Here is a 27,300-nt window from a genome sequence, read left to right as displayed (position 1 = left end):
ATGGTATCTAATAAAGAATATACTGTTGCCTATATTAACCTTGTGAGATTTTTTCCCTAAGGCAATGAGTAATTTTGCTAGTTGAATTCCGGCTTCTCGGAATATCCACAGACACAGTTGATCGCCATCTTCAGCTCCCTGTGCAAGCAGCTGACACAATCCTGCCACGTTCGACTTATTGAAGCTGCTGTACATGTGTGGAAGGATATCAAACCTATACAAACATAAAAAACACATGAGAGAATAAGAATAAGTAAGAAAAGTGTAATTTTTTCAATTTCACAGGTTTGCGAGGTGATGCAAATCCAGAAAATGTATTGAACTTCCATCTTGTTGCAGATCCAGCTGAAAGAGAGCTTGGATTACATCTTCATAACCTATACAAACATAAAAAACACATGAGACAATAAGAATATGTAAGAAAAGAGTAACTTTTTTCAATTTTACAGTTTTGCGAGGTGATGCAAATCCAGAAAATGTATTAAAATCTTGTTGCAGATCCAGCTGAAAGAGAGCTTGGATTACATCTTCATAACCTATACAAACATAAAAAACACATGAGACAATAAGAATATGTAAGAAAAGAGTAACCTTTTTAATTTTACAGGTTTGCGAGGTGATGCAAATCCAGAAAATGTATTAAACTTCCATCTAGTTGCAGATACAGCTGAAAGAGAGCTTGGATTAGATCTTCATAACCTATACAAACATAAAAAACACATGAGACAATAAGAATGAGTAAGAAAAGAGTAACTTTTTTCAATTTTACAGGTTTGCGAGGTGATGCAAATCCAGAAAATGTATTAAAATCTTGTTGCAGATCCAGCTGAAAGAGAGCTTGGATTACATCTTCATAACCTATACAAACATAAAAAACCATATGAGACAATAATAATGAATAAGAAAAGAGTAACTTTTTTCAATTTTACAGGTTTGTGTGGTGATGCAAATCCAGAAAATGTATTAAACTTCCATCTCGTTGCAGATCCAGCTGCATTACATCTTCATGGAGGAGAGTAGTGTCATAGATAAAAGATAGCATAAGAAGATATCCCATGGTATAGGACGTTTATGTTCCGAATTTCACTATAACTCAGGCCGATAGTCATGGTAATTATTTTCGTGAAGCTATATGTGTCACTGTTAAGGTGCGTACAGACTTTCGCTCTGCTCCGCAACCGAACGTCACTCCAGCAGAGCGATTGATGATCGACCGGGGAGCAACAGTGGTTCGACCGGGGAACGCGAGAAGATCTACCATCTTCCGTAACGTTCATGATGGGTGCGACTGCAGATCGGGGGCGGAGCGACTGCGGTACGATGGAGAAACGAGGGCGGTACGAGGGCGGAGCGTGCTCGGTGCGGGTTGGAAGCGCGTATATGTGTACGCAGCTTTAGTCTTTCATACTGTGCCGTTCTCACACTCTCACCCGGCCAAAGCAGTAATAATAGAGAGTAGTCGAAAGTAATCGGCTTCAGTTGACAAAAAAAAAAAACGCTTGAAATTGACCAATACCATGGGATATCTTCTAACATTGATATCTTCTACCATGGATATCTTCTTATGCTACCCTTTCTCTCTGGTAGTATGCTCTAAATATAGGATTCGTGTTGGCAGAGGACGATGTGCTTATACACCGTGTCCCACGAAGAGCTTTACACTTTTAATTTCATATAACGTGCCCATTCATGCACAGAACTTTTTTAATTTCACACAGTTTACAAAGTAGATTCTTAAAATATTCTGGAAAAATTTCAGCTCCCTAATCTTTGTAGAACTAGTAGTTCTGCGAACAGTAGACCTCGCTCATGAATACAACTTTCAAATCAAAGTGAAGGGCCATTATGAAAGTACAGTATATTGTGAAGATTTAGCAATGTCATCTATTATTTTTTCAATTGAAAATGCTAGTGACAATGTTTCCAGGGACATCGGACTTATACATTTCTTTTGGGGAAGTACTTTCACATTGTCTCCATATTTACAATATTAACCTATATTACAACTTTTTTAATAATTAATTATAAGATATTGGTCAACTGACGGAGAAATGGAATATGCAGTAGGCAATTCTTACGATGAATCGCCTCACAGACGATAGTGAGACAATGGTGTCAATGACAGGAGGTTGCTAATGATGGTTTTAATTTTGATGAAAAGTGGTTCTAATGCTATGGCTTGTTATGATAATATGCAGAATTTTAAATGATCAGATATCGGTTTCTGATCTCATACTAAAAACAAAAACAAAAGCTAATAGTTTTCCAGAAACTATTCGTCTATGAAACAGGGAAATTTCGTGTTGAAAAGGGAAAAAATTGTGCAGTCAAGTAAGAAGTTTTCTACAATTAATAAATACAGCACATTTTAGAGCGGCACTAGTTCTATTACAAAAAAATGAGAGCAAATGTTCTTACTTATATTTATTTTGGGAAAGATTCACTCTTAACATATTGTAAATACAATGATCTTTCATTTTGGAAAGAATAAAAATTGCTGTATCTTGCAAAATAACGATCGATGGTAGAAAGTCAAATTGTTGTAAGAGACATAACTCGGTTTTTTCAGGAGAGCTAAAAAACTTCTAGAATCATCATTTCAACAACAATTATCTTCTTACATGTGTATATGTGCTTCATTTCAACTATTTTCTATGAAAATATTATTCAAATTCCATTTTTATCTATTTTTAACCAATTTATGGCACTTACAACATTTTGCCATTACAAAATTTGAGCTTAATGTCAGTTACAACAATCTGACTCGACATATTCCCGTGTTATTTAGATTTTGTCTCTTGCAACATTCTGCCTTACACTGAAATTTACTGTATGGAGGTTACAATTTTAATTTTTCTCTAAAATTAATCTAATGATTGAGAAAAAAGAGATTTTATTAGAATAGAATCAATTTATTCATCATTTATAATCATAGGCATTGTATAACTTATCATAAAGTTTCCTATAACTTAGTTTTGTGTATCATGGTCTTACTCCCCACATCCACAGTTCCATTCAATGCTCAGTTATTAGAGAAAATTGAATCAATTATCTTGTATAATTTAAAATTCAGCAAGTAGAAATAATTAAGATTAATAGCAAATTTAACAAGTAGGCAAAAATAAGAAAATAACATGAAAATTAAGAGTACAAAAGAATAACTTGCATAGGCTACATGCACAGTTGCATGTACATCATTCACTGCTCAGTTAGCAGTCTAAATCAGGTCAATTGCCTTGCACAATTAATTCCAAATAAAAGCAGTTAGAAAACAATAACATGGATAAATTAAAGTAGAAGATAAAAAATAAGCAAATAATTTAAATATTTATAAAGTAGTAAATAATGCACTGAATAATGAAATATTTGTCCATAGTAGTAAGTAGTAACTATTAAATCTATCAACTACAAGTCTATCCTAATATTCATTTCCAAATAAATCACTAATATTATTATTGATTTTTATTTGTAATCTAATAGTTATTCTGATACTCTAAACTTCTACAGAGTCTTCTTCATCTGTCTCTGGTAGAACGTCAGCTGTCTTTTTGTTATGAGGGATCTGGAAGTATTCAGTATGGAATCTTTCAGGGATGATTCCATTTTTACACAAATCTGTTAAGTTTTTATATTTTCTCTCATTTATTGGAAGCTTATCATTGTACAGTTGGGTTTTTGATGTTACTTCAGTCTTGCTCCTTCTACAAAGCATTGATATTTTCCTTGTTTCTTCATCTTCATCATAGCTATTTCTTAGATAGACATTTTCATCTCCTTTTTTAAACTGGCAAATTCGCACACTTGAAATGTTTAATTTTTCTCCCTTCTTCTCCAAATTATACCGTGCGGATGATGACTTGTGATCCAGGAAGTCAGTGTGTTTTAGAACTTCCACATTGTAAGGCTTTGGCCTCAACCTCGAATTGGAAATGAGAGTTGGCCACTCACTTGGTGCCCAAATGTGTCGTTTTTTTGTAAAATTTTCTATTGTTGCATGTATAGAATCCACAGTCATGTAAGTATGACCTGGCAACAAATATGTTATTGTTACTTCCCTTATATTCTGACAACTTTGAACAAATTCATAGATACAAGCTATCATCTGCTTGTTCTTGTTTTGTCCTGGACAACTGTCACAGAACAATGCAACTTCTTTGATGATTTCTCTTTTATCAACTACTTCAAGATATTTAGTAATGATTGAGCAGATCTCATTGGCTCCACGATGACCATCAGCTTCACCCCATATATAGCAGTAGCCCTCTTTAGTTATACTCTCATACACACTGAGAGTATATACTGCATATTTTCTCGAGTAATATAGCAGCATAATTTCTCCTTTTGGAGTGTTCAACACTTTCTGAAGATCAAAATTCACACATAAGTAAGATCTATCAGCTAAGGCTCTTTTATGGGCTTCATCAAACTTACTCTTAGCAGCCTCTTTCAATTTCACGTGTGTTTCTTTCTCTTGCACCTCTTCTTCAGAAAGATTTTCAACACTTTTCAATTTGAATTTTTCACAAAGTGAGCATTTATCTTTTTTAGGTACATGGAATCTTAAATTAAATTCTTTATTAAATATATTTCGAAATACTCTTTCATTCACTAGCAAATCATTGCTCACACTAGATTTGTATATTCTATATACATTTGATAGATTCTGTAGCTCAGAGTCAAGATATTTCTTTTTCGAATCTCGTCAATTTCAATTATAATTCAATTTCAAACAACAAAAATACACAGCAAATCACGCTACACAGACCAATGAAACAAGAATCACACTTCAACTTCCACTGAAACATAACCTAGAACCATGTGACTGTGGCTTATACAACATTCTGGCTAGCAGAGATTGAAAACTGGATCCAGTGCAAGATGTTCTTGGATGACGATACAACATTCTGCCTTTCAGTTTCTAGCTCATACAACATTTTGACTTTCAAAGACTTGCCATATTGGCAGTTACAACAAACTTTATTCTTCTTTTTCTCCCTTAAAATGAATTAGATCGTTACAACACTTTGCTGGGACATAAAACAAGCACATATCTATCAGCTGGACTAAAAACCCAATTTTCCCAGATTTTGGCGCTTACAACATTTTGACTTTCAACCATCGACGACGCTAGATACGGATAAGTAACTTTCTGGAAGGAGGTATGTCTGCGGTTTATCAAATTACAAAAAACCGGAGGTCTTATCAAAATCGTTAGGTTTCTGCGCCTTGTTTCAAAGAACTTGTATACCAAATTTTATCCAAATCGGACAATAACTGCGACTGTAACTGCGGTACAAACAGACAAAAGCCGATCGAGTCGAAACTAAGACCTCAGCTTCGCTTCGGTAAAAAAAAAATGGCGGCATATTGAAAATTTGACCAATTCGCTTCCTATATAAACTACTTTCATGAGTTATCTGATTTGTTTACTACGTTGCGGTAGTCTTGCCTCATTAGATGGAACCAGAAATGGATCAAGCAATCTTCCAACAAGATGTTGCTCCTCCTCATTTTGTAAATCATGTCAAGCTATGACTAAATGACAAACTTAATGGCCGTTGGATTGGTCGTGGAAGTGATTTTTACTTTCCTTGCCCTATTACCATAGGTAAGGAAAGTATTGCTTTCCGAAAAAAAATTAAGGTACCTCAATTCTAAATTTCTATACGTTTCAAGTCCCCTGAGTCCAAAAAAGCTGTTTTTGGGTATTGGTCTGTATGTGTGTGTGTGTGTGTGTGTGTGTGTGTGTGTGTGTGTGTGTGTTGTGTGTGTGTGTGTGTGTGTGTGTGTGGTGTGTGTGTGTGTGTGGTGTGTGTGTGTGTGTGTGTGTGTGTGTGTGTGTGTGTGTGTGTGGTGTGTGTGTGTGTGTGTGTGTGTGGGTGGTTTGTGTGTGTGTGTGTGTGTGGTGTGTGTGTGTGTGTGTGTGTGTGTGTGTGTTGTGTGTGTGTGTGTGTGTGTGTGTGTGTGTGTGTGTGTGTGTGTGTGTGTGGTGTGTGCATGAGTGTATGTGCTTCTGTGTACACGATATCTCATCTCCCAATTAACGGAATGACTTGAAATTTGGAGCTTAAGGTCCTTACACTATAAGGATCCGACACGAAAAATTTCGATCAAATGCGATTCAAGATGGCGGCTAAAATGGCGAAAATGTTGTCAAAAACAGGGTTTTTCGCGATTTTCTCGAAAACGGCTCCAACGATTTTGATTAGAGTTATACCTAGAATAGTCATCGATAAGCTGTATCAACTGCCACAAGTCCCATATCTGTAAAAATTCAGGAGCTCCGCCCCATCTATGCAAAGTGTGATTTGAGATAGCTCCACAAACAGAAAATCGCCGGTGGACAGATCATGGGACCAGGAAACGCAGATGTTGCAGCGATCAATGAGGAATCGTCAACACAGATTTCAAGAGTGTATTCGTGCAGGAGGAAGCCATCTTAAAGAAGGTAATTGTCAAAAAGTGATAGATGTTATTAATAATTCTCAAATGGCAAGTCTTGAACTTTACATTAGTTTGAATAAAACCATTTTTGCCATTCCCACTAATGTTTTATGGCGTTTTAAAAGTTCCCGTTTTTCTATGTCACTCTGTATAATAAAAAACGTAAATACCAAGCTCAACAGAATATGAATATGTTACTTCTAGTTGGCAACCGAAATGGTCTCCTGAATCTATCAATTTCTAGATTTTAGTAATGACTTGGTTACAGTTTGAACATGTAAAGTTGTAAAGTAATTCCCAACTTCAAATTTCGGTTAGTGCGAAAATCACCAACTGAATTATTATAAAAAATGTATAATAAATTTTTTATTTTGATAACAGAAGAATTATGTTGCAAGAATAATGATTTCAATGAGAATTATTGGCAGTGAAACGTGATACCTTGAAGAGATTTTGAAGTAGCTTTGAATAGTTTTCCAGACAAAGGTTGTGTCAGCAGGTGGGGTCGCCAAGTCATCCTGCTCGTCGTACACTATTTTTATCGCTTTCCATGATATCCAGTAAGCTGAGCAAAAATAAATAACATCATATAACTTTCCGTATACAAATTTCAAGATAAGTTATGACCAAATCCAAATTTATGATCTTGTTCGAGGAGGTGAAACTATATTTTGTTTCATTTCATATTATTATTAATCCAATGTAAACAATAGCCCTGAATTCATACATTTTATTATTAATCCATAGTTTTGTTATCTTATTATATTAAGCGAGAAATTTCTGTATATTTGTTTATATTTTTATATCTGGTTATTTATGTTCAACGGATCTCGAAAACGCCTCTAACGATTTTTACGAAATTTGGAACATAGTAGGTTTATGATATAAAAATTCGATTGCACTAAGTCTCATCCTTGGGGAAACTCGCTGAACGACATTAAAAGGATAATTCATCCTTGGTTGAAACAGCTGTGGATAGTAAAAAAGTGAGTGAGCGAGTGAGTATGTGAAAAATCAAAATATCGCATCCCCGAAATTCATAAGATGACATATAGCCAGCTGTGAAATATAAACACGATCATTTTAGATAATTGTGTTCTGCTAATCAATAAATAAAAATAACGAGCGAAGCTCGGTGCACCGATATTTTAAGTTACTTGAAACAGAAATTGTTCGCATTGCAGATAGGAATAGGAGACTCTCCTGAGGAGAGTATAAGGAATATATATTATGTTCATTTTGAATGGAGTTTTTCTTTTTTAAATATACGGCACATGTATTATCATAGCCACCTCTAATACAAGGCCGCGGCCTACGATATTACAACGTCGCAGTGTAGGCCTAGAATCTAATACATGATTGGTGAAAAAGATTTAAAATAATACCAGCTGATTTTTTTCACCAATCATGTATTAGATTCTAGGCCTACACTGCGACGTTGCAATATCGTAGGCCGCGGCCTTGTTTTAGAGGTGGCTATGATATTATTCAACAACACATCATACACAAAAGATGAACATGTACATTCAGTGAAAGAACATGATTCATACTATAATAATACACAAACTACATAATAATAATAGAGACAGAAATACTTGCAGAGATGTAAAACCTGTCCGCAAGTATTGTTACTTCACGAACAAGCTTTGATTTTATAATCATATAAATTTATTAATTAAGTTTGTAGCGTGGATGTTGATGTTGTGGAACTTTTCCATAATTGAATAGACTTGAAATGTTGTCAAAAATCCACTTTAATTAAATGAAAATTAATATTTTACAGGAGCATGCTTTCGTGTGTGCTCACAAATCATCAGGGTTGATGAATTATTATGTGAAATTATATTTATGATGTGAATTTATAATGTGACATTTTTAGTTCAAAATTATCATCAAAGTTTTATATTTGTTTGCTTTTTAAATATGAATTTGTGTTTGGAAGTTTTCTTAATTTTAAACTTTATAAAATAAAAAATCAGGAAGTCAAAGTGCAAATTTTTAGTGAGAAAACATGAAGAACCTCATACCACAGAATACATAACAAATTAGTGTTCTTTACTCCGTGCTAATAGATAACCTATAAACTTGAGTGTTGATAGGTAATGACATCCGAAAGGATCTCTCTGCTGATAAAAACCATATGAATAAATAATAAATTTTATAATGTTGTTGGAGATACCATCCACGAAGAATTTAACGTATTCTTTAAACAAGAGGAATACGTTTTGCTCAAATACTATGTCAAATACAGCGTTGAATTAATTTTTCATACGTTGATTTATCGAATTTGATTTTTTCCATTTGAAATTTATTTGGAAACTTAATACAACTCACAGAAATATCGTATTTCCCCTTTTGATCAGTTGCATGTAGGGGTCACAACCATTCACAATGCCTCTAGCGTGACATGAAGGAGCACATGTTCAATTTGTTAGAAATGTATAAAGGTGCGTACAGACTTTCGCTCTGCTCCGCAACCGAACGTCACTCCAGCAGAGCGATTGATGATCGACCGGGGAGCAACAGTGGTTCGACCGGGATCTTCCGTAACGTTCATGATGGGTGCGTGGGCGGAGCGACTGTGGTACGATGGAGGAACGAGGGCGATACGAGGGCGGTACGAAGGCGGAGCGTGCTCGGTGCGCGTTGGAAGTGCGTATATGTGTACGCAGCTTAAGAAATACCAAATTATAACATTATTAACTTGAAGATCACGAAAAAGCTTGATAAGAATAAGCTGGAAATTAAAATATTAAGTCAGTCGACTAGAGTACTGTCCACCGCTCGTAACTTGGCTTCTGAGTCTGAGGCGTAGGGGGGGGGGGAAATGAACGAGTGGCGCCATGTTGTTGACGACTCGGTAGTGTGACTACAAACCGTGCTCACTAATAAAGCAATTCACCATTCAGCTTTCAGTTTTGTTTCCGCAGCTGACCGGAGTAAACGTCGAAATGTTGTGTTATTTTTTCATTAAGTTAGTAGCCGTTTTAAAATAGTTATAGCGATTTATTAAATTAGTTTTAAAATAGTTATAGTGATTTTGTGGAATAGCCTCCGTAGAACTAGCATAGCTTTTATAGTAGAGTAGTAGCAATGAGCATGACAAGCCAGTTTCAAGTTCGAGACTTGAAAAATCTTGAGGTCCAAGATACTGAAGTATCCGCGACTCTGATCGTACAATTTGAGTCACTCTATAGTAAGTCCACGTTATAATGGCAGTGGAAAAACATAGGAGAACAACGTTGCCGAACCTTTGTATTGTCAATGCCTCCTATAGACGGTAAATCTGTGGTTTTTGACAATTTCTTAGTCTTTTTCATAATTACCACAATATCAACTTCTCAACTACACAAAAAGTCTATAGACGGTAGCTGATGAAGGTTTATTGTTGTAATATTAACGGTTCAATCTCGTTTAAAATAATCAATTATATTTTATTGAGCAAGAAATAATATTTTTCAATAATTTTAAAAATGAATTTTTTATCAACTTCTCAACTACACAAAAAGTCTATAGACGGTAGCTGATAAAGGTTTATTGTTGTAATATTAACGGTTCAATCTCGTTTAAAATAATCAATTATATTTTCATAATCTAGATGAAATATTTTGTTAATTAATTATTATTAATCCCACATTGTTAAAAGACGATCTGGCAACAGAGCAAAGCGAAAAAGAGATAGCGCTATCCGCTTTGTTGAATGATAGACAAGGACAGCGATATCTCACTTTGGACTATTTATGTGCCAAAATCAAGGAATTGAAGAAGTTTTGGGCAATTGCCTGTTTCTCTTTCCAAATATCGTGTTTGTGACTGTTCTAATAAATAAATAAATAAATAAATAATACCATTGCTAATGAAACACTGTCATTATAACGTGGACCTTACTGTAGTAGAGCCGAACAGCCATTCGCGATGAAGCCTCCTTACGCCACGTATTCGTTCAGTATACTTCAAGAACATAAAATGAGATTCCTTTTATAAAATAATTGATAGGTTCCCATCAATTATCAAATACTGCGGCGAAATAGAAGTACTTGTGAGCACGTTCTACCGTTGAAAGTTTATAAGATTCTTATAATTATTGTTTTAGTAATCATTAGAAGGTGACCAACCTACCTGATCCTTCATCCCCTAATAAGTGCCCCCAACCTCCAGATTGGTGAACTGATCCATCTGGATTCCTGATGAGTGCGTTCGATCCTGTTCCTGATATCATAACCATTCCTCCTGAAATTATTAAAATAATCATAGATTTATAGTTATCTGAAAATCTTGAAAGTTTCTTCATTTTGACAATCTCTATGAAGAACTAAATCAGGGCCAGCTTCATAAACATTTAAAAGTAGAGCACAGTAATACAGGCAGAAGGCTACCTTAATGATCTTTCTATGTATCACACGAAATAGATTTCTTATAAATATATAATTGGATTAATAGTTTCAAGAATTCATCGTGTTTATACAAGGTGCGCCAGAGAAACTTACTTATTTGAAAGGTCAATAAAAACAAAAGTACTTCAGATATTGTTTTAATATGAGAAAACAATATCTTAATTTTTTTCCATGTAGTCTTGAAAATGAGATCAGACCAATGGCGACCCCCATTGCGCATACACTGATGAAGTCAATTTTTGAAATTTCGTTGCAGTATATCAATCGGTATGTTGGCAATGGCGTCGCTAATGTTGTTCTTGGGCTGTGCTATGGTCCGTGGTCGATCGACATAAACCAGAGATTCCAAATAACTCCATAAAAAAATCGCATTGACGAATCGCATGCGGAAATGAGCCTCGTCACTAAAAAAATGACCGCGTCTTCAGACAGGTTGTCAATCAGCATATCACATGCATTTTAACGGGCAACAAAATCGCGTTCTGTCAATTCTTGAACAACAGCCAATTTATAGGGATGAAGTTGAGGGTCTTCATGGAAAATTCGTCGAACAGTGGAGTCAGAAATTGCCATAGCAGCTGCGTGTTTGCGAGCCGAACGACTGAGAGAACGCACGACTGACTGCCTCACTCTTTCGATATTTTCTGGAGTTTTGATAGTACGTTGAAGTCCATTTCTGGGTTCAGCGACACTTTCACACTCCTAAAGTAAAAGTAAATTCGTATGGCTTTTGTTGGTGGGGAGACCCTTGCGGGAAGGTCCCACCGCCTGAATAATAATATTTATTTATTTTTTTTTATTTATTTATTTTCATCCACTGACCACCTGATAAAGGGGTATAAGGATATGTCAATTTTTCATTAGTCAAACATAAAATGTTATCATCTACCTACGTAAACCTCCATTTTGAGGTTTATAATAATTTCTATACTCCTCCACTGAGTAAGCGCAAATGGACAGCAACTCTTTTTTTAATAAAAATCTGAAAACCTTTCCAGAAGTATCTTTTATGTGAGAGGGCAATATGTTGTACATCCGGATACCTGAACTTCTTACACCTCTCTCATACATAGCACTTTGATGAGCATCTTCTCTTAAATTATTTCTGAATCTGGTTGGATATTGATGAAATGTTTCGCCTGTATTTAATTCGTTTATGTGTTTCTTTATAAGCAGACTGTTTCTAGGATATATTGACTTGGGAGTGGTAGAATACCAAGTGCTTTAAAGTAGGGCCGACAACTTGTTCTAATTGATTCTCCCATCATCACCCTCAATGCCCACTTCTGCAATCTGAACACTTCCACTACACTACTAGAATTTCCCCAAAAAATTATTCCATAGTTTAAATGGGAGTGGAACAAAGCGAAATATACACTCTTCAGAGCCATTGAATCAAGAGAAGTTTTCAGGTTTCTCAGAACAAAAATTGCTGAGATTAGTTTTGTTTTCAGGCTATCCAGATGGGGTCTCCAAGAAAGATCAGAGTCAATCACCACCCCAAGTACTCTTATACTATTTACAGATTCTATTTTATGACCATCAATTTTCAAGCTGCCTTCTTTAGTAGTTCGGAAAGGTATTTCTTTAGTTTTATCCTTATTCAAAATCAACATATTCGCTGATAGCCATTTTTGTAATTTAATAAGGGCTGTTTTGCTCTCTAGTTCAGCATTTGGCTGGCTATTGCTTTTCAGTAAGATGCTTACATCGTCCGCATACAAAACACTCCTAGCTGGATCAAGGTAGGAAGGCAAGTCATTTATATAGAGAACAAAAGGCAGGGAGCCGAGTACTGATCCCTGGGGGACCCCACTTCTTGTTCTCATCCAATCAGAATGATACTCATACAAGTGGGAGTCAATAACAACCTGCTGATACCTTTTATCAAAATATGAAAAGAACCATCTAAGGACAGCGTCATCAAATCCATATAGTTGCAGCTTGTTCATCATGATCTCAACATTTACCAGGTCGAAAGCTTTTGAGAGATCTGCTATCAACCCATACACTTTCATTTTTTTATCCACAGATGACAATATTTCATCTACAACCGAGAAAAGTGCATCGTTTATTGAGAAACCTGGCCGGAAACCAAATTGATTAGATGACAACAAACCTATTTGACTCAGATACTCTCTCATTCTTTCAAGCACTACATATTCAAAGATTTTTAGGAAAACAGGAATGTTAGCGATAGGCCTATGGTTTTCTGGAAGCTCCTTTCTGCCTTTTTTATAAGTAGGAATTATTTTTGAAAATTTTCAATTTTGATGGTACATGACCCTGAGTCATAGAGCTATTAAAAATAAATTTTAGCGGCTTTAATATATTTTCTGCTGATTTTTTTACCAGGTAGTTTGATATATTGAAACAATCGCAGGATTTTCTATTTTTTAAGGATTTAATTATTTCTTTTAATTCTTCACAACTTAAAGGCTTAAAGATTGAGAACCTCTGTTTACTTTTAAGATTCATATTGAATACTGAACGATAATCCCATATATCATTTTTTCTAGGAGTGAATTTTGTATTTTTAATGGTGCATTAATAAAATAATTGTTCAATATATCAGCAGCCTCTTTTCCTCTTTTGATATTCCCTATTTCATTAGCAATGCACATATCTGAGGTTAATTCCTGGTTTTTCGCTGATTCAAGCCTAACCAACTTCCAGATAGCTCTAACTTGATTAGAAGAATTTTTTATATAAGCAGTGGCGGCCTTTTTTCTAGCAACTTTCAAAACTTTCTTATAGATACTTTTGTAAATTTTATAATATATTTCAAAGCTAAGGTATCTAAATCCTGTATTTGTTTTGATATAAATGAGAGAGTCATTAAAATATTGAGTTTTCATCCTATCACTGGATATTCTAATGCCAGGAGTAATCCAGGGAATCTGATCTCTCTTTCTTTCCCTGCTAACTGATTTCTCTGGAACTGAGCTGTTGCAATGGTTAATGTAGGAGCTCATGAAATTGTCAAACATATTTTCAACATTATTTGAATCATATACTGCATGCCAAGTCTCTTTTGATAGCCCGTCATTTAGAGCATTTATATTAGGTGTATCAATTACACGAAAACATTTCCTTTTCCCACATTTTGGATTAACATATTTTTTATAATTTGATTTTGGTTTCTCTAATCCAAACTTAACACTACTTCCCTCATGATCCGTGAATGAGCAGGGAATTATTTCGCTGGAACACAGAGTTTGAGGATAATTGGATATAATATAATCAATTTCTGATGCTGTTTTTCTTGTGATACGTGTCGGGCCATCTGTCAACTTGTTCAATTTAAATGTAGATAATAGATTCTCAAATAACTTTTTATTTCTATCTTCTTTAAGAAAATCTATATTGAAATCGCCGCAAAGGCAAACCAATTTCCTCCTCTCTCTTATGACTCTAGAAAGGACTGACCTGAGAAGCTCGATGAACACTTCAAAATTTGAATTTGGGGCCCTATATATGTTCAAGAATACCATTTTGTGAGACATATCATTCAATTTGAGCTCTACTGCCGATATTTCAAAATGACTTTCTTCCGCCAATGCAACTAGATCTTCTCTACACTTAAAATGTTTTGTGGATTCTTCTCGTGTGAATATACATGAACCTCCCCGAATTTTGTTTTTTCTGCAATATTGTGACACAAGTCTATAACCAGGCAGTGATAAAACATTCAATTCACACTCAGTAAGCCAGTGCTCCGTCAAACACAAAACGTCGATATTTGAATTTTTATTCGAAAGCAGAATTTCCAGGTCTAACTTGGCATTCGAGAGGCCCTGACAATTTACATGGATAACTTCACATCCTATAAAAAAGCACTATTTGATAGTACCGAAATATCTCTACCTTCTTGAGTCATCTGTGACATACTAGTATCTCCATTACCATGATTTGTACTCTTTGCTATTGAACTGCCTGTTACGTGCTCACGAATCAATTAGTTTACGTGCTCACGAATATAGTTTGAGCCATCAATGGACCTTACGACTGTCATACTTCAGCCGGGACCGACGGTTTAACGTGCCCATATGATAACACGGAAGTGATCTGGTTAAAAAACTTTTGGTAGTGAGAGGGTTTGAACCCGGGATTTCTATGCTGCTACGCAAGCACTCTATCTACTAGTCCACGGATCACTCCATTTTTTACTTGACAGGATCTTTTCTGTGTAGTATGTATTTATCATCTAAATCTCAACTTTTGAGTTTCACCTTCCTGAAATGAGTTAACTCACGACAGAATAGAATTTATGGCCAGGAACGAGTCTGTGGGGAGGAATTTCAAATCGAGCGCGAAAGGTTATCGACCATTAGAGAAGAAGCTCTAAACTGCGAAGGCCCGCTGCTCTCTAGACCAGAGCATGATGACTAATTTACTTGAAGGAGGATAAACTAAAGTGCGAAATAAATTACTTCTAACATGAAGAGGAGAAACCCATTTCTCCCTCCACAGTTTGTAGCGTAGACACAGACGGATATCCTGCGCACAATTGGATGCGCCGTGTCATTTTGCTTCATTTTCTTGTGTTAAAAACATCTCTGTATCATACACAAACAAATATACCTGCTGACCAGTACACTACTTGGAACATTGCCAGCAATAGATGGAGGGGAGTGTTACCGCGTCGCGTTTCAAAGCTCTCTCACTCAGACACAAAAGAAGGAGAATGCTGCTAGGTAGTGGGAGTGATTAGTGGAGGATAGAGCATCGGACCTCTCCGTCTTCGAGAAAGAGCCGTGTTAAAAGTAATTAAAAAAAAAAAAAAAAAAAGTAAAAAAGTAAAAGTAATTTATCTCGCACTTTAGAGAAGTTCCCTCTCCAGATGCCCCCCTCCTGCCCTTCTACACGACCAATTCAACGTACGGGATTTTTTTCAAATAAGTAAGTTTCTCTGGCGCACTTTGTATATTGATTTATCACTTATTTAAATTCTCGCATGAATCTGACCTAAATCCCATGAAATTTCTTCCACAGTCGTCATTGTTCAAATAGTCAGTACAATAGCACACACCATCATCATTGTAAAGACGATCTTTTCAAAGTGTCGTTCATAATGTCTTACAATAATATCATTATTGTCCGAAGTCAGAACTAAGCCCTTTTTTGGGTGAAAGATTGTTCAACCTACTTGATATAGTGAGGTCCACGTTATAAAGGCAGTAGATAACGATAGGAGAACGGCGTTACCGATTCTCTGCCTTAATTAATTATATTAATTGTTTAAAACAGATTTGGCAACGTTGTGGAGCTAGAAAATCATAGTACAACCTCCTTTGTTGAATAATAGACAAGGATAGCAATACCAATATTAATCAAATACTGCCATTATAACGTGGACCTTACTATAGAATGGACTGACCTATATTTACATTTTAAATTCAGAATAAAATGAAAACAATTCAAGACTTCCGACCCGCAACTATGATTTTATCAAGCTATCATGTACAAATAAATACGATTGTATGTAAAAAGAATCAAGAGGAAGTTTATCAAATTTTCGCCCCAAGCAAAAATGAAAAACTAGTTATTTTCTCATTGGTAGGGGGTGAAAATTTTTGTGATGATCTAGTAAAGCTTATAACCCCCCAAGGGGACGAAAATGAAGAGCTCAAGGCTTCTTTTTCCAGTGACGTCAAAAACTATTGCTTTTTTATGATTATTTCTATTTGTAAAAATATTTCTTGTATTTGGCAATAAAGTAAAGTAATTATACCCAAATAGCAACGGCAATGCCACATCCATATAAATAAAAATCGAGCCTCAAATTTTGACGTTCAATAACTGTTTTATGTGTGCACCGAATTTGATGTTTTTTTTTTTGTTATGTTCAGGACCAGGTTTATGGCCTATCAAATTTATAATCCGACTTCAGGACTCTTTCCTACGGTCCTTTTCAAAGTTTGCATGTAATCCTTATGGGAGAAGAATCTGTGAGCTGGCCACACACAGAAATAAAAATCAGCTGTTATAATCATTGCGTCGTCCAACAGCCGTCGGTAGATCTGTTTTTCAATTTTCTTCCTACTAATTCACAAAATTTCAATTCTGTAATTATTATGTCGCGATACGAACGGCGTCCAAACTTGGGTCGCAGAACTCGAAAAGCTGTACATTTAGAATATGCACGGGAAAATCAGCAGCAAGGAGATATACCATTCAATTCCCAGCAAGCTGCATTCAACTATAACTAAAAATACAAACTGCTGCACAACTAACTAAGCACAAAGGAAGTACATATTGAGATATAAATAATAAAGTATAATACTGATTGTTGGATAATTTTCATAAAAATATAGTGCATCAGATTAAGCTAAGGCTAAGCACACCTGAGGAGGCGCGGATGGTGATACAAAGTGTTGATCTTATGGAGGTTCCACGCCATGCCCGATTTAGTGTGTTTGAGTTCTTCCATTTAAACCAATAAGCAAGAAGCACCTGGGGCCTGTTTCATAAATGTTACAAGTCCTGTAATACAGGGAAAGTTCCTGTATTACAGGTAAAATTTAGAAGTTTGTGTTTCATAAACAATTTTCCCTGTAAAACAATTTACAAGACATTTTCCTGTATTACAAGTAAATAATACAGGACTTTATCATAGCTGTGTTTCATAAAAAGAAACTTCCTGTATTACTGGACCTGTAAGATATTGAATATTTTATCATTGTTTAGACCATCCTAAAACTTTTACAAGTGTAGGTAGAATCTTGAAAAGCGACATTTTGTTGAAAAGGCAACGTGTTAAAATGAAGATGACTATATTATTATTCGTAGGCCAAGAATTTTCAAGGACAAAATTTCTTACAATATGATGCAGGAAACTTATGAATATAATGAACCGTTTAGATTAAGCTTTCCTCAATAAAGCGTTATTGGAAATATTCAGAAAATGTACGTCCATAATGCTTTATGTTTTTTATTAAACAAATTTAATTAATGTCGTTAATTTAATTATTAACATTTGATAATTAACTTTCTTTGAAACATTACTACTCACATAACTGTTATAATAAGTTATGTAAGTTGAGTAGTTATTATAATTTCTCAACTATTTATCATTAACAAAGTTATTTTCCAGCATGAATGCAATCTGCCCATCGTCAGAAATTTGATAATGTGGATCTTAAATAGCACTTTGTTCAAATTTATATTATATTAGGCTCGCTGGCCAATGAAAACATTAATTCAAAATAATGGAACTGTAATACAGGCGAATATTAAAGGTGATTTTACAAGTGTAGAATTATTTTTATGTAACATAATTTTACAGGATTGTAAATTTTAATTTATAAGTCCTGTAATACAGGCCCTGTATTACAAGGGTTTTATGAAACAGGCCCCTGGATGCAAAATGCCGCATTGCCCCTCCTCAGGTGTATATCCAGCTTAAGTTTTTTCATGAGATGTATTAACTATTTGGCGCTACGAAGTTCGCCGGGCCAGCTAGTTACATATAATATCCAACTTCGTCAAATACACATTTATATGTTTTTTTAATAAATAAGAGGTAAGAAGTGGATGATAAGAATGTAGTATAGATATTACCTTCATCGCTAACGGCTGCAATAGGAGCTATGGTGTCGCTACAGACAAAGTAAGCTTTGCTCAAATTATCGAATTTCTCTATCAATCCTGATTCCAATTTTTGGTTGGTGGATTCTTGTTCACAGACGCACATACACTCATACACACACACACACACACACACACACACATACAGACCAATACCCAAAAACCACTTTTTTGGACTCAGGAGACCTTGAAACGTATAGAAATTTAGAAATTGGAGTACCTTAATTTTTTTCGGAAAGCAATACTTTCCTTACCTATGGTAATAGGTCAAGGAAAGTAAAAACTAGGTATTTTCTCATTGGTAGGGGGTGAAACTTTTTGTGAAGATCTAGTACAGCTTATAACCCCCCATGGGGACGAAAATAAAGAACTCAAGGCTTCTTTTTCCAGTCACGCCAAAAACTATTGCTTTTTAATGATTATTTTCATTTGTAAAAGTATTTCTTGTATTTGGCAATAAAGTAAAGTAATTATACCCAAATAGCAACGGCAATGCCACATTACATATAATATCCAACTTCGTAAAATACACATTTATCTGTTTTTTAAATAATATAACGGTGCATTTTGGCACACATACAATTTATTTGTTAAAATGAATTATTAGGTCTCATGGAAAGAAACCAGAAACTTTTATAGTAAGGTTTTTTAGTGAGCTTTCTGTGATATTTTTTCTTGCGTACTTTCTCATATTGTTTTTATATTCATCATTTCATATTTTATTATTGCTCATTTGATATAAATTTGTGTAAAATTATATATTTTATTTGTTGAATGATGTACCTTTCATTTATAATCCTGTCTTCATGCATGACCAATCTTGTAGCATATTTTATCATTATTGACAAATTAATAAAATTATCAACCAACTATATTCTTCACCGAATATGTTGGATAAATCAGCGATATACAGCATTGATCGTTAAATCTTCAGAAATATTACGTTCTCAAGATTTATTTGAATGGTTCAACATAATTACTGAAATCGAATTGACTGAAACACAGGGTCATAGAATTAAGCCGAAACAATACTACAAATCAATTGAAAGTTTAAGGAATTCTAACTAAATACCGTCTTCGATCACACTCGGTATTATCTCACACTGCTGACCCCTTTGTCAGATGGTAGCGAGTTGGATTGGTTTCGATACCATATTGTCTTGTGCAATATTTAGAACCCTTATATTTATCTATATCTTCAGCATCTATAATTGTGGAGTCAATCAGAGCAGCGGTAAGGATTGCAGATTGATAAAGCGGCAGCAGTTTGCAGCATCTGATAGCAGAATTTTATACAAGCTCCTTGAAGAGCTGGTAAGAGCCATATGGTATTTTTATTTCAGCAGACGCATAAATATAAAATACATTCAAATCTCATTTGCTCTACCGACTACTGCCAGCTGGGCACATGTAACCCCAAAAGGACGTTACAATAAATAAGAGGTAAGAAGTGGCTGATAAGAATATAGTATAAATATTACCTTCATCGCTAACGGCTGCAATAGGAGCTATGGTGTCGCTACAGACAAAGTAAGCTTTGCTCAAATTATCGAATTTCTCTATCAATCCTGATTCCAATTTTTGGTTGGTGGATTCTTGTTCACAGCCACTCAAGCTCAAACCCTGAAATGTATTTATTATTAATTTGAGAGGGGAATATTAGTAATATATTGGTAAAGCCTAAAGGAAATACATTAGTGAAACGCTGAGAGATTAGAATAATAATACAATTGGAACAGATTAACTAGTTTCATAGAATAATTTCCCCCTCTTTCTTCCAGCACATTCTTTCTTTCATCATTTTATTGTCTTTTAATGTGTTAATATCATTGTTACTGTTATTGATTTGTTGTATGTTGCATTTACTCGTTGTATTTTTGTGTGTTGTGAATAAATTGAAATTGAATTGAACGAAACATTTAAAAGAATAAATACTAAATAAATGAATTTCAATTTTCCACATCAATCAATCAAATTGGAATGGCAAATATGAGTATAATGACCATGTGAAAGAGGGTTATGTCTTAAAGCATAGAGAAACATATCAAATCAATTTATTTCCCAGAATGTTCCATACAAAAATGAGAGTTACAGTACAATAAGATATGAAGGACACACAGACTATAGGTCTGTGTGTAGGAGGGAAATAGGTTTCTCTATTCTTATTCTATGATAAAAGACAGTATAAAACAAACTTTGTGGAACAGTAAAAATGCAAAATTTTCTAAAGAGGTTCAAATGAGTGTGTATAAATATTTATTTGAAGCACCTGGTAGATCAATATTAAACTTCAAGTACGACTGAGTTTTCAAGGACACTAGACTGAAAGCACACTTGTAAAACGAGTTTCTAAGAGGATGATATACTTTCATAACTTGCTGATTATATATACCTTTAAATTGGCATATTCAGATGATAATCAGATATCGATTGCTTACAAAAGTAACATATTTTAAAACTAACTATGAAATACATGCCGTAAACGGCAATAGAATTATCAGAAGTTTAGAAGTACGGTATTATAATTATACTAGTCAAATAGAATGTTGCAAAATTAATTGAATTCATGTTTTTATTTTCCACAATATAGTGATTTTTATATTTCTATATGAGCAGGAGTTCATTACAATTTATTGATTGAGGTCTAGAAGTAAAAGTTATTGGATATTGTGATATGTTATAAATTAAAAAAATAATTATATCGTGTTATATTATATGATATTGATCTCTGTTAATGATAATAAATTCGCATAAAAACAATACAATTCAATAATTTTATTGTATACTTTGCTATTCTGAAACAGCATCCAAAATATGGACTAACAAAATGTGATTATAATCTAAATGTATTATAGTGAGGTCCACGTTATAATGGCAGTGTTTGATTAGCAATGCTATCCTTGTCTATCATTCATCAAGGCGGATAGCGTTATCTTTCTCTCGTTTTGCTCTGTTGCCAGATCTGCTTTTAACAATGTAGAATTAATAATTAATTAACAAAATATTTCATCTTTATTATGAAAATTCATTATGAAATTATTGAAAAATATAATTCCTTGCTTAATTGAATATAATTAATTAGGTTATTTTAAACGAGAATGAACATTTAATATTGCAATATCGGGGCACCGAGCTTCGCTCGTTATCTATTTATTGATATCGAATTTTTATATCGTAAACCTACAAATTTCGTGAAAATCGTTAGAGCCGTTTTCGATATCCGTTGGACATAAATAACCAGATATAAAAATATATACAGAAATTGCTCTTCTATAATAGGATTAATAAACCTGTATCAGCTACCGTCAAGAAGGCATTGACAATACAGTGAGAATCGGCAACGTTGTTCTCCTATCTTTCTCCACTGCCATTATAACGTGGACCACACTATAGTTCATATTATGAGCTGCCTTGCCAGATTTAATGTTTGTCAATCTAAGTATTTCATTGAATTTTGGAATAGTGAGCATTACACAGTAAGTTAACATTGTCGGATTATTATCACCAAATTAAATTGTATTTATTTCATTTTTATTAACGATGTGATTTCTGAAAGTAGGTAGGATTTTAATAATTCCTCATTTTTATTTAATCTGAGTTTATACCATAGTTATTAACAAAATGTTTATTTTTCCGTCCTTATAGATTCTACTAGCCGTCAGGCTCGCTTCGCTCGCCATATCCCTCTAGCCAAGGGGCGGACCCGACTGGATCGTCCAAAAATGAGATCAGCAGGCTCGCTTCGCTTGCCTAAATTTTTCATTTTTAGCATTTTTATCATATGTTAGGACGATCCAGTCGGGGGTCCAGACTAAACGTCTAGCTAAACGGATATGGCGAGTGAAGCAAGCCTGACGGCTAATAATATAATATTCCCAGGAATAGCTCTGATTGAAGTAGCAGGGCCCAATCAATTTTTCAGCGATAAATGCATTTCAATCTTCAACTTGGTGCCAACCTAACAAGGTCAATTCAACTTAATGCCAACCTGACAGAATTATTAATTTAGTTACCAGTTAACAACTGTTTCGAAGAGGTACTCTCTATCTCTATCTAGATTATAGTTCTATAGTAACATAATGATATGGAAATTTCAATTATAATATTAAGAGATTGGGAGAAGAAGAATATACATGCTAAAAGACGAACTTTAAACCCTTAAAAACAACCCTCAGAGTTAGAATATTGCCAAAAGATTTCTTAGAGCGCCTCTAAAGTGCCAACTGAACATACCTACCAAATTTGAACGTTTTTGGTCCGGTAGATTTTTAGTTCTGCGAGTGAGTGAGTGAGTAGGTCAGTCAGTCAGTCAGTGAGTGCTATTTCGCTTTTATATATATATATATTAAATATATATTAATTGAGCATAACTTATCACTCACATGATGAGCATATGTGTTTGTCAAGTTCCGTTCAATCTAATAGAATCTATAAGGACGGAAAAATAAACATTTTGTTAATAACTTTGGTGTAAACGCAGCTTTAGTCGCCACTATGATACTGCATTGCAAACATAGATTATTCTATTGGCACAGTAGTCTCTATTGATTTTGCAACAGCTTGTCAAGAGGAAAAGAAGAGCTGACTCTCAAGTCGAACTTAACTGAAGTCCAAAAATCGATTTAACGAAGGCTTCAAGGTCAATGTCTGAACAAGAGTACACTACTTGAGTAGTGCAATTAGTATAGAGTGTATTTGCACTTACCAGAGAGCTTAATGAGAGCTCGGATGGAATATTGGCTTTCTTTTTGGCATCTTGTATCAAATCGTTTATTCTTTTCTGACATTCTTCCATCCCGATTATCTAGAAAAATAACAATAATTATCGTTTTTTTCAAATCAATTAGGCTACAGCCAATAGCTGTAGCAATCAATTGCTCATATCCACAACACAAATATATTATTTTTCAAGATATTCTCATCATACAAATAAATGTTATGGGGATATTCATCCATCCTGAACATCTTTTAGCATATACACTTTTTAAACGAAGTTTGAAATATCAGACTTAAATAACAATAATAATAATAAATTCATTTATTCTTCCAATTTATTTATTATTAGAAAAGTCCCAAATACAATATTTGGAAAGAGAAACAGGCAATTGCCCAAAACTTCTTCAATTCCTTGATTTTGGCACATAATAGTCCAAAGTGAGGTTAAGTTTAAAATTTCTGTTTTCACACAAAGATTAACACTCAGAGAATACGTATTCGAGATATGACTGATGAATTTTGAATTTCGAAGGGTTGATAAGAGCCGGAAATAACACTAAACAATCCGAAAGTTTCAATAATATTGAAATAAACTTGAAAATTTTGAGCAGAAAAATTAAACTGTAAAAATAATTTATACATTACACATAATCAGAAATTATGATAGTACAGTATTAAAATTATATTATTTTATATTATTTTAATTATTATTTTATATAAAATAACAATCGATATATTTAATACAATTACAATTAATAGCTAAAATGTTTAACTTCTATTATTTTAAACCACATTTTCAAACTCTTCAATTCCAATAATATAATAATAATAATAATAATAATAATAATAATAATAATATAATAATAATAATAATAATAATAATAATAATAATAATAATAATATAATAATATAATAATATAATATCGAGTGATTAAATAAAAATACTTAGAAATTGTCAAAAATCACAGATTTATTGATACTTAGAAAGACCGGTTTCGGTTGTTACACCATTGTCAATCTCTGATAAACTGTTAGTTTATTGATACTTAGAAAGACCGGTTTCGGTTGTTACACCATTGTCAATCTCATCAGATAAACTTTTAGTTCATCAGATAAACTGATAGTTTATCAGAGATTGACAATGGTGTAACAACCGAAACCGGTCTTTCTAACTATCAATAAAACTGTGGTTTTTGACTATTTCTAAGTATTTTTATTTAATATGAATAATTACCACAATATCAACTTCTCAACTACACATAAAGTGAATATCGAGGCTGGCTCAGGTCTGGCAGCAATGGTCATTACCAACGACCGAAACCGGTTTTTTCTAAGAATCAATAATTTGTGTTTTTCAACAATTTCCAAATTTTTTATTTAATATGAATAATTACCACAATATCAACTTCTCAACTACACAAAAGTGAATATCGAGTGACCTGCTGGCTCAGGTCTGGTGTCAGAGTTTTATAAACCCTTGACATAGTCTATCAAGCAGCGCTGGTCAATGATTTAGAATATAACTTAAACCACAGAGGAAAGAAACACTATGCTTATTCCGTGCTTAAACTAAACTATTCCACTTCCAAGCTGCTATAGTTTGATGAATCAGTTTTATAAAGACGTAGCAGTCTAAATTTTTAGTAACTAATAGCTAAAACCATCACTCAACCTGTGGAAGATGGACCTCATGTCCGAAAATGCTCGACATTGTGAATGATTATTTTTATTAATTTATCATCTAGGCTACTAGAAATTTAATCTGTTTGTTGCTTTAAAAATGTAAAAGTGAACATTTCAATATCCGGTTTAGTTATCGGTTATCATTGATACTCAGTTTTAAAGTGGATCCATTCTTTCCAAGTAAATTTAAAAATAATGGTGAACTAATTTGCATAGGTTTTATAAAATAAAAATAATGAGTTATCTCATTATATAACCACATAGTTACGCACGGTTTAAGATGATCCATTTTGATGCGGGTCCATTCTTTACAAATAAATTAAAAGATAATCATTAACTCAAATTTGCATAGGTTTTATACAATGAGCTATTTCATTCTCTCATTCTTCAAAAAAGAGTTAGTTGCAATGAATACTAATCTGATGAAAAAGTAATTGACCCGGCACTGGACTCAATTAGATGAGTCGCTTATCTTGGATTGCGATCTGTAGCCATTAAATAATTTTCCATTGATAAAGGTAAGATGATACGATGACTCATCAAAAATCAAGAATGGATGGATGAATTAATACAAAGAAATCATTATTTGAAGACGAGATACTGGTTTGTTCAGTGAGTTTGAAGATGATAAAGGAAACAGAATGCAAGGCCATGTGCTAAAATCAAACTAGAGCAGAGCAGTCATAAATTATGGCAATCATTTTGACAACATTACTGTGTATAATCAATCTAACGCAACGATCTCAACAGATTTTCCGTTGAGACTAGTCGTTGAGCAATAATCACATTTTTCATGACGTCGAATACAGTAGCAACTCGAGATGAAATTTCATTATCTTCTTCAACTGAATATTTTATTCTTGATAAGCAACAGCTTCAGAATAGAATTAAAATTCGGTAGAAGCCTTATTATTCGCATTCCGCAATGCAGAATATCTTTGAGAGTTACGAAAAAATGTTTAGATACCGGTACTTTACCAACATTGTTTAAATTGATCTATTTCATATCATTTCAGATCTAGATTCATATTAAACGGTTTATTTTGTATTTGTCTGTGTGACTGTTGTATGTTTTATGTTTCCTGATGACTATTGGCCGGTTGCAGAGTTGTCACATAACTTTATTGGCTCGTATTTAGCCTATGTGCATCCACATAAACACAAGTCTATTGCACTATGTGTTTAATGACAATAAAGAATTCAATTCAATACATGTCGACCTACATTAAAGACTCGTGGCCGGTTGCAGGGTCGTCACATAAAGTTAAAATCAGGCATTTGCCTTATTTATGGAGCCATACAGATGTAAAAGTAAACTATTGCTCCTATAAAACTAAAAACGTCCAATTAGACACATGAATTCGTTGCAGAGTCGTCAAATAGAACCTATTTATGTCTCCAATCGCTAAAATTAATGGTAATTTAAGTTATGGGCCCGAAGTCGTGTTGTTATCCAATATCTACACTCGCCAAATGCATTTTAGAGGTTGTGATCGCTTTTTACTTTCCTTGCCCTATTACCATAGGTAAGGAAAGTATTGCTTTCCAAAAAAAATTAAGGTACCCCAATTTCCAAATTTCTATACGTTTCAAGGTCCCCTGAAAAAAGTGGTTTTTGGATATTGGTCTGTATGTGTGTGTGTGTGTGGTGTGTGTGTGTGTGTGTGTGTGTGGTGTGTGTGTGGTGTGGTGTGTGTGTGTGTGTGTGTGTGTGTGTGTGTGTTGTGTGTGTGGTGTGTGTGGTGTGTGTGTGTGTGGTGTGTGTGTGTGTGTGTGTGTGTGGTTGTGTGTGTGTGGTGTGGTGTGTGTGTGTGTTGTGTGTGTGTGTGGTGTGTGTGTGTGTGTGTGTGTGTGTGTGGTGTGTGTGTGTGTGTGTGTGTGTGTGTGTGTGTGTGTTGTGGTGTGTGTGTGTGGTGTGGTGTGTGTGTGTGGTGTGTGTGTGTGTGTGTGTGTGTGTGTGGTGTGTGTGTGTGTGTGGTGTGTGTGTGTGTGTGGTGTGTGTGTGTGTGTGTGTGTGTGTGTGTGTGTGTGTGTGGTGTGGTGTGTGTGTGTGTGTGTGTGTGGTGTGTGTGTGTGTGTGTGTGTGGTGTGTGTGTGTGTGTGTGTGTGTGTGTGTGTGTGTGTGTGTGTGTGTGTGTGTGTGTGTGTGTGTGTGTGTGGTGTGTGTGTGTGTGTGTGTGTGTGTGTGTGTGTGTGTGTGTGTGTATGTGCGTGTGTGTGTGTATTAGTGTATGTGCGTCTGTGTACACAATATCTCATCTCCCAATTAACGGAATGACTTGAAATTTGGAACGTAAGGTCCTTCTCCTATAAGTATCCGACACGAACAATTTTGATCAAATGCGATTCAAGATGGCGGCTAAAATGGCGAAAATGTTGTCAAAAACAGCGTTTTTCGCGATTTTCTCGAAAACGGCACCAACGATTTTGATCACATTTATACCTACAATAGTCATTGATAAGCTCTACCAAC

At 34.4% G+C, this 27,300-nt stretch overlaps 1 protein-coding gene across 1 annotated transcript in view; it reads right to left on the bottom strand.

The window, feature by feature from the left end:
- The window catches only part of LOC111056581 (N-acetyl-D-glucosamine kinase), a 41,371-nt gene that overhangs the window by 4,753 nt on the left and 9,318 nt on the right, over positions 1-27,300 (bottom strand). The window contains exons 3-7 of the mRNA XM_039429105.1: positions 23,134-23,232; positions 19,910-20,051; positions 10,564-10,674; positions 6,886-7,009; positions 40-214 (exon numbers count right to left, since the gene is read on the bottom strand). Of these exons, the coding sequence (XP_039285039.1) occupies positions 40-214; positions 6,886-7,009; positions 10,564-10,674; positions 19,910-20,051; positions 23,134-23,232 (651 nt within the window). The remainder of the gene's footprint in view (positions 1-39; positions 215-6,885; positions 7,010-10,563; positions 10,675-19,909; positions 20,052-23,133; positions 23,233-27,300) is intronic.

This window comes from Nilaparvata lugens, chromosome 1 (genome assembly GCF_014356525.2).
Source record: "Nilaparvata lugens isolate BPH chromosome 1, ASM1435652v1, whole genome shotgun sequence".
Lineage (NCBI taxonomy): Eukaryota > Metazoa > Arthropoda > Insecta > Hemiptera > Delphacidae > Nilaparvata > Nilaparvata lugens.
This window is presented reverse-complemented; position numbering and strand designations above follow the sequence as displayed.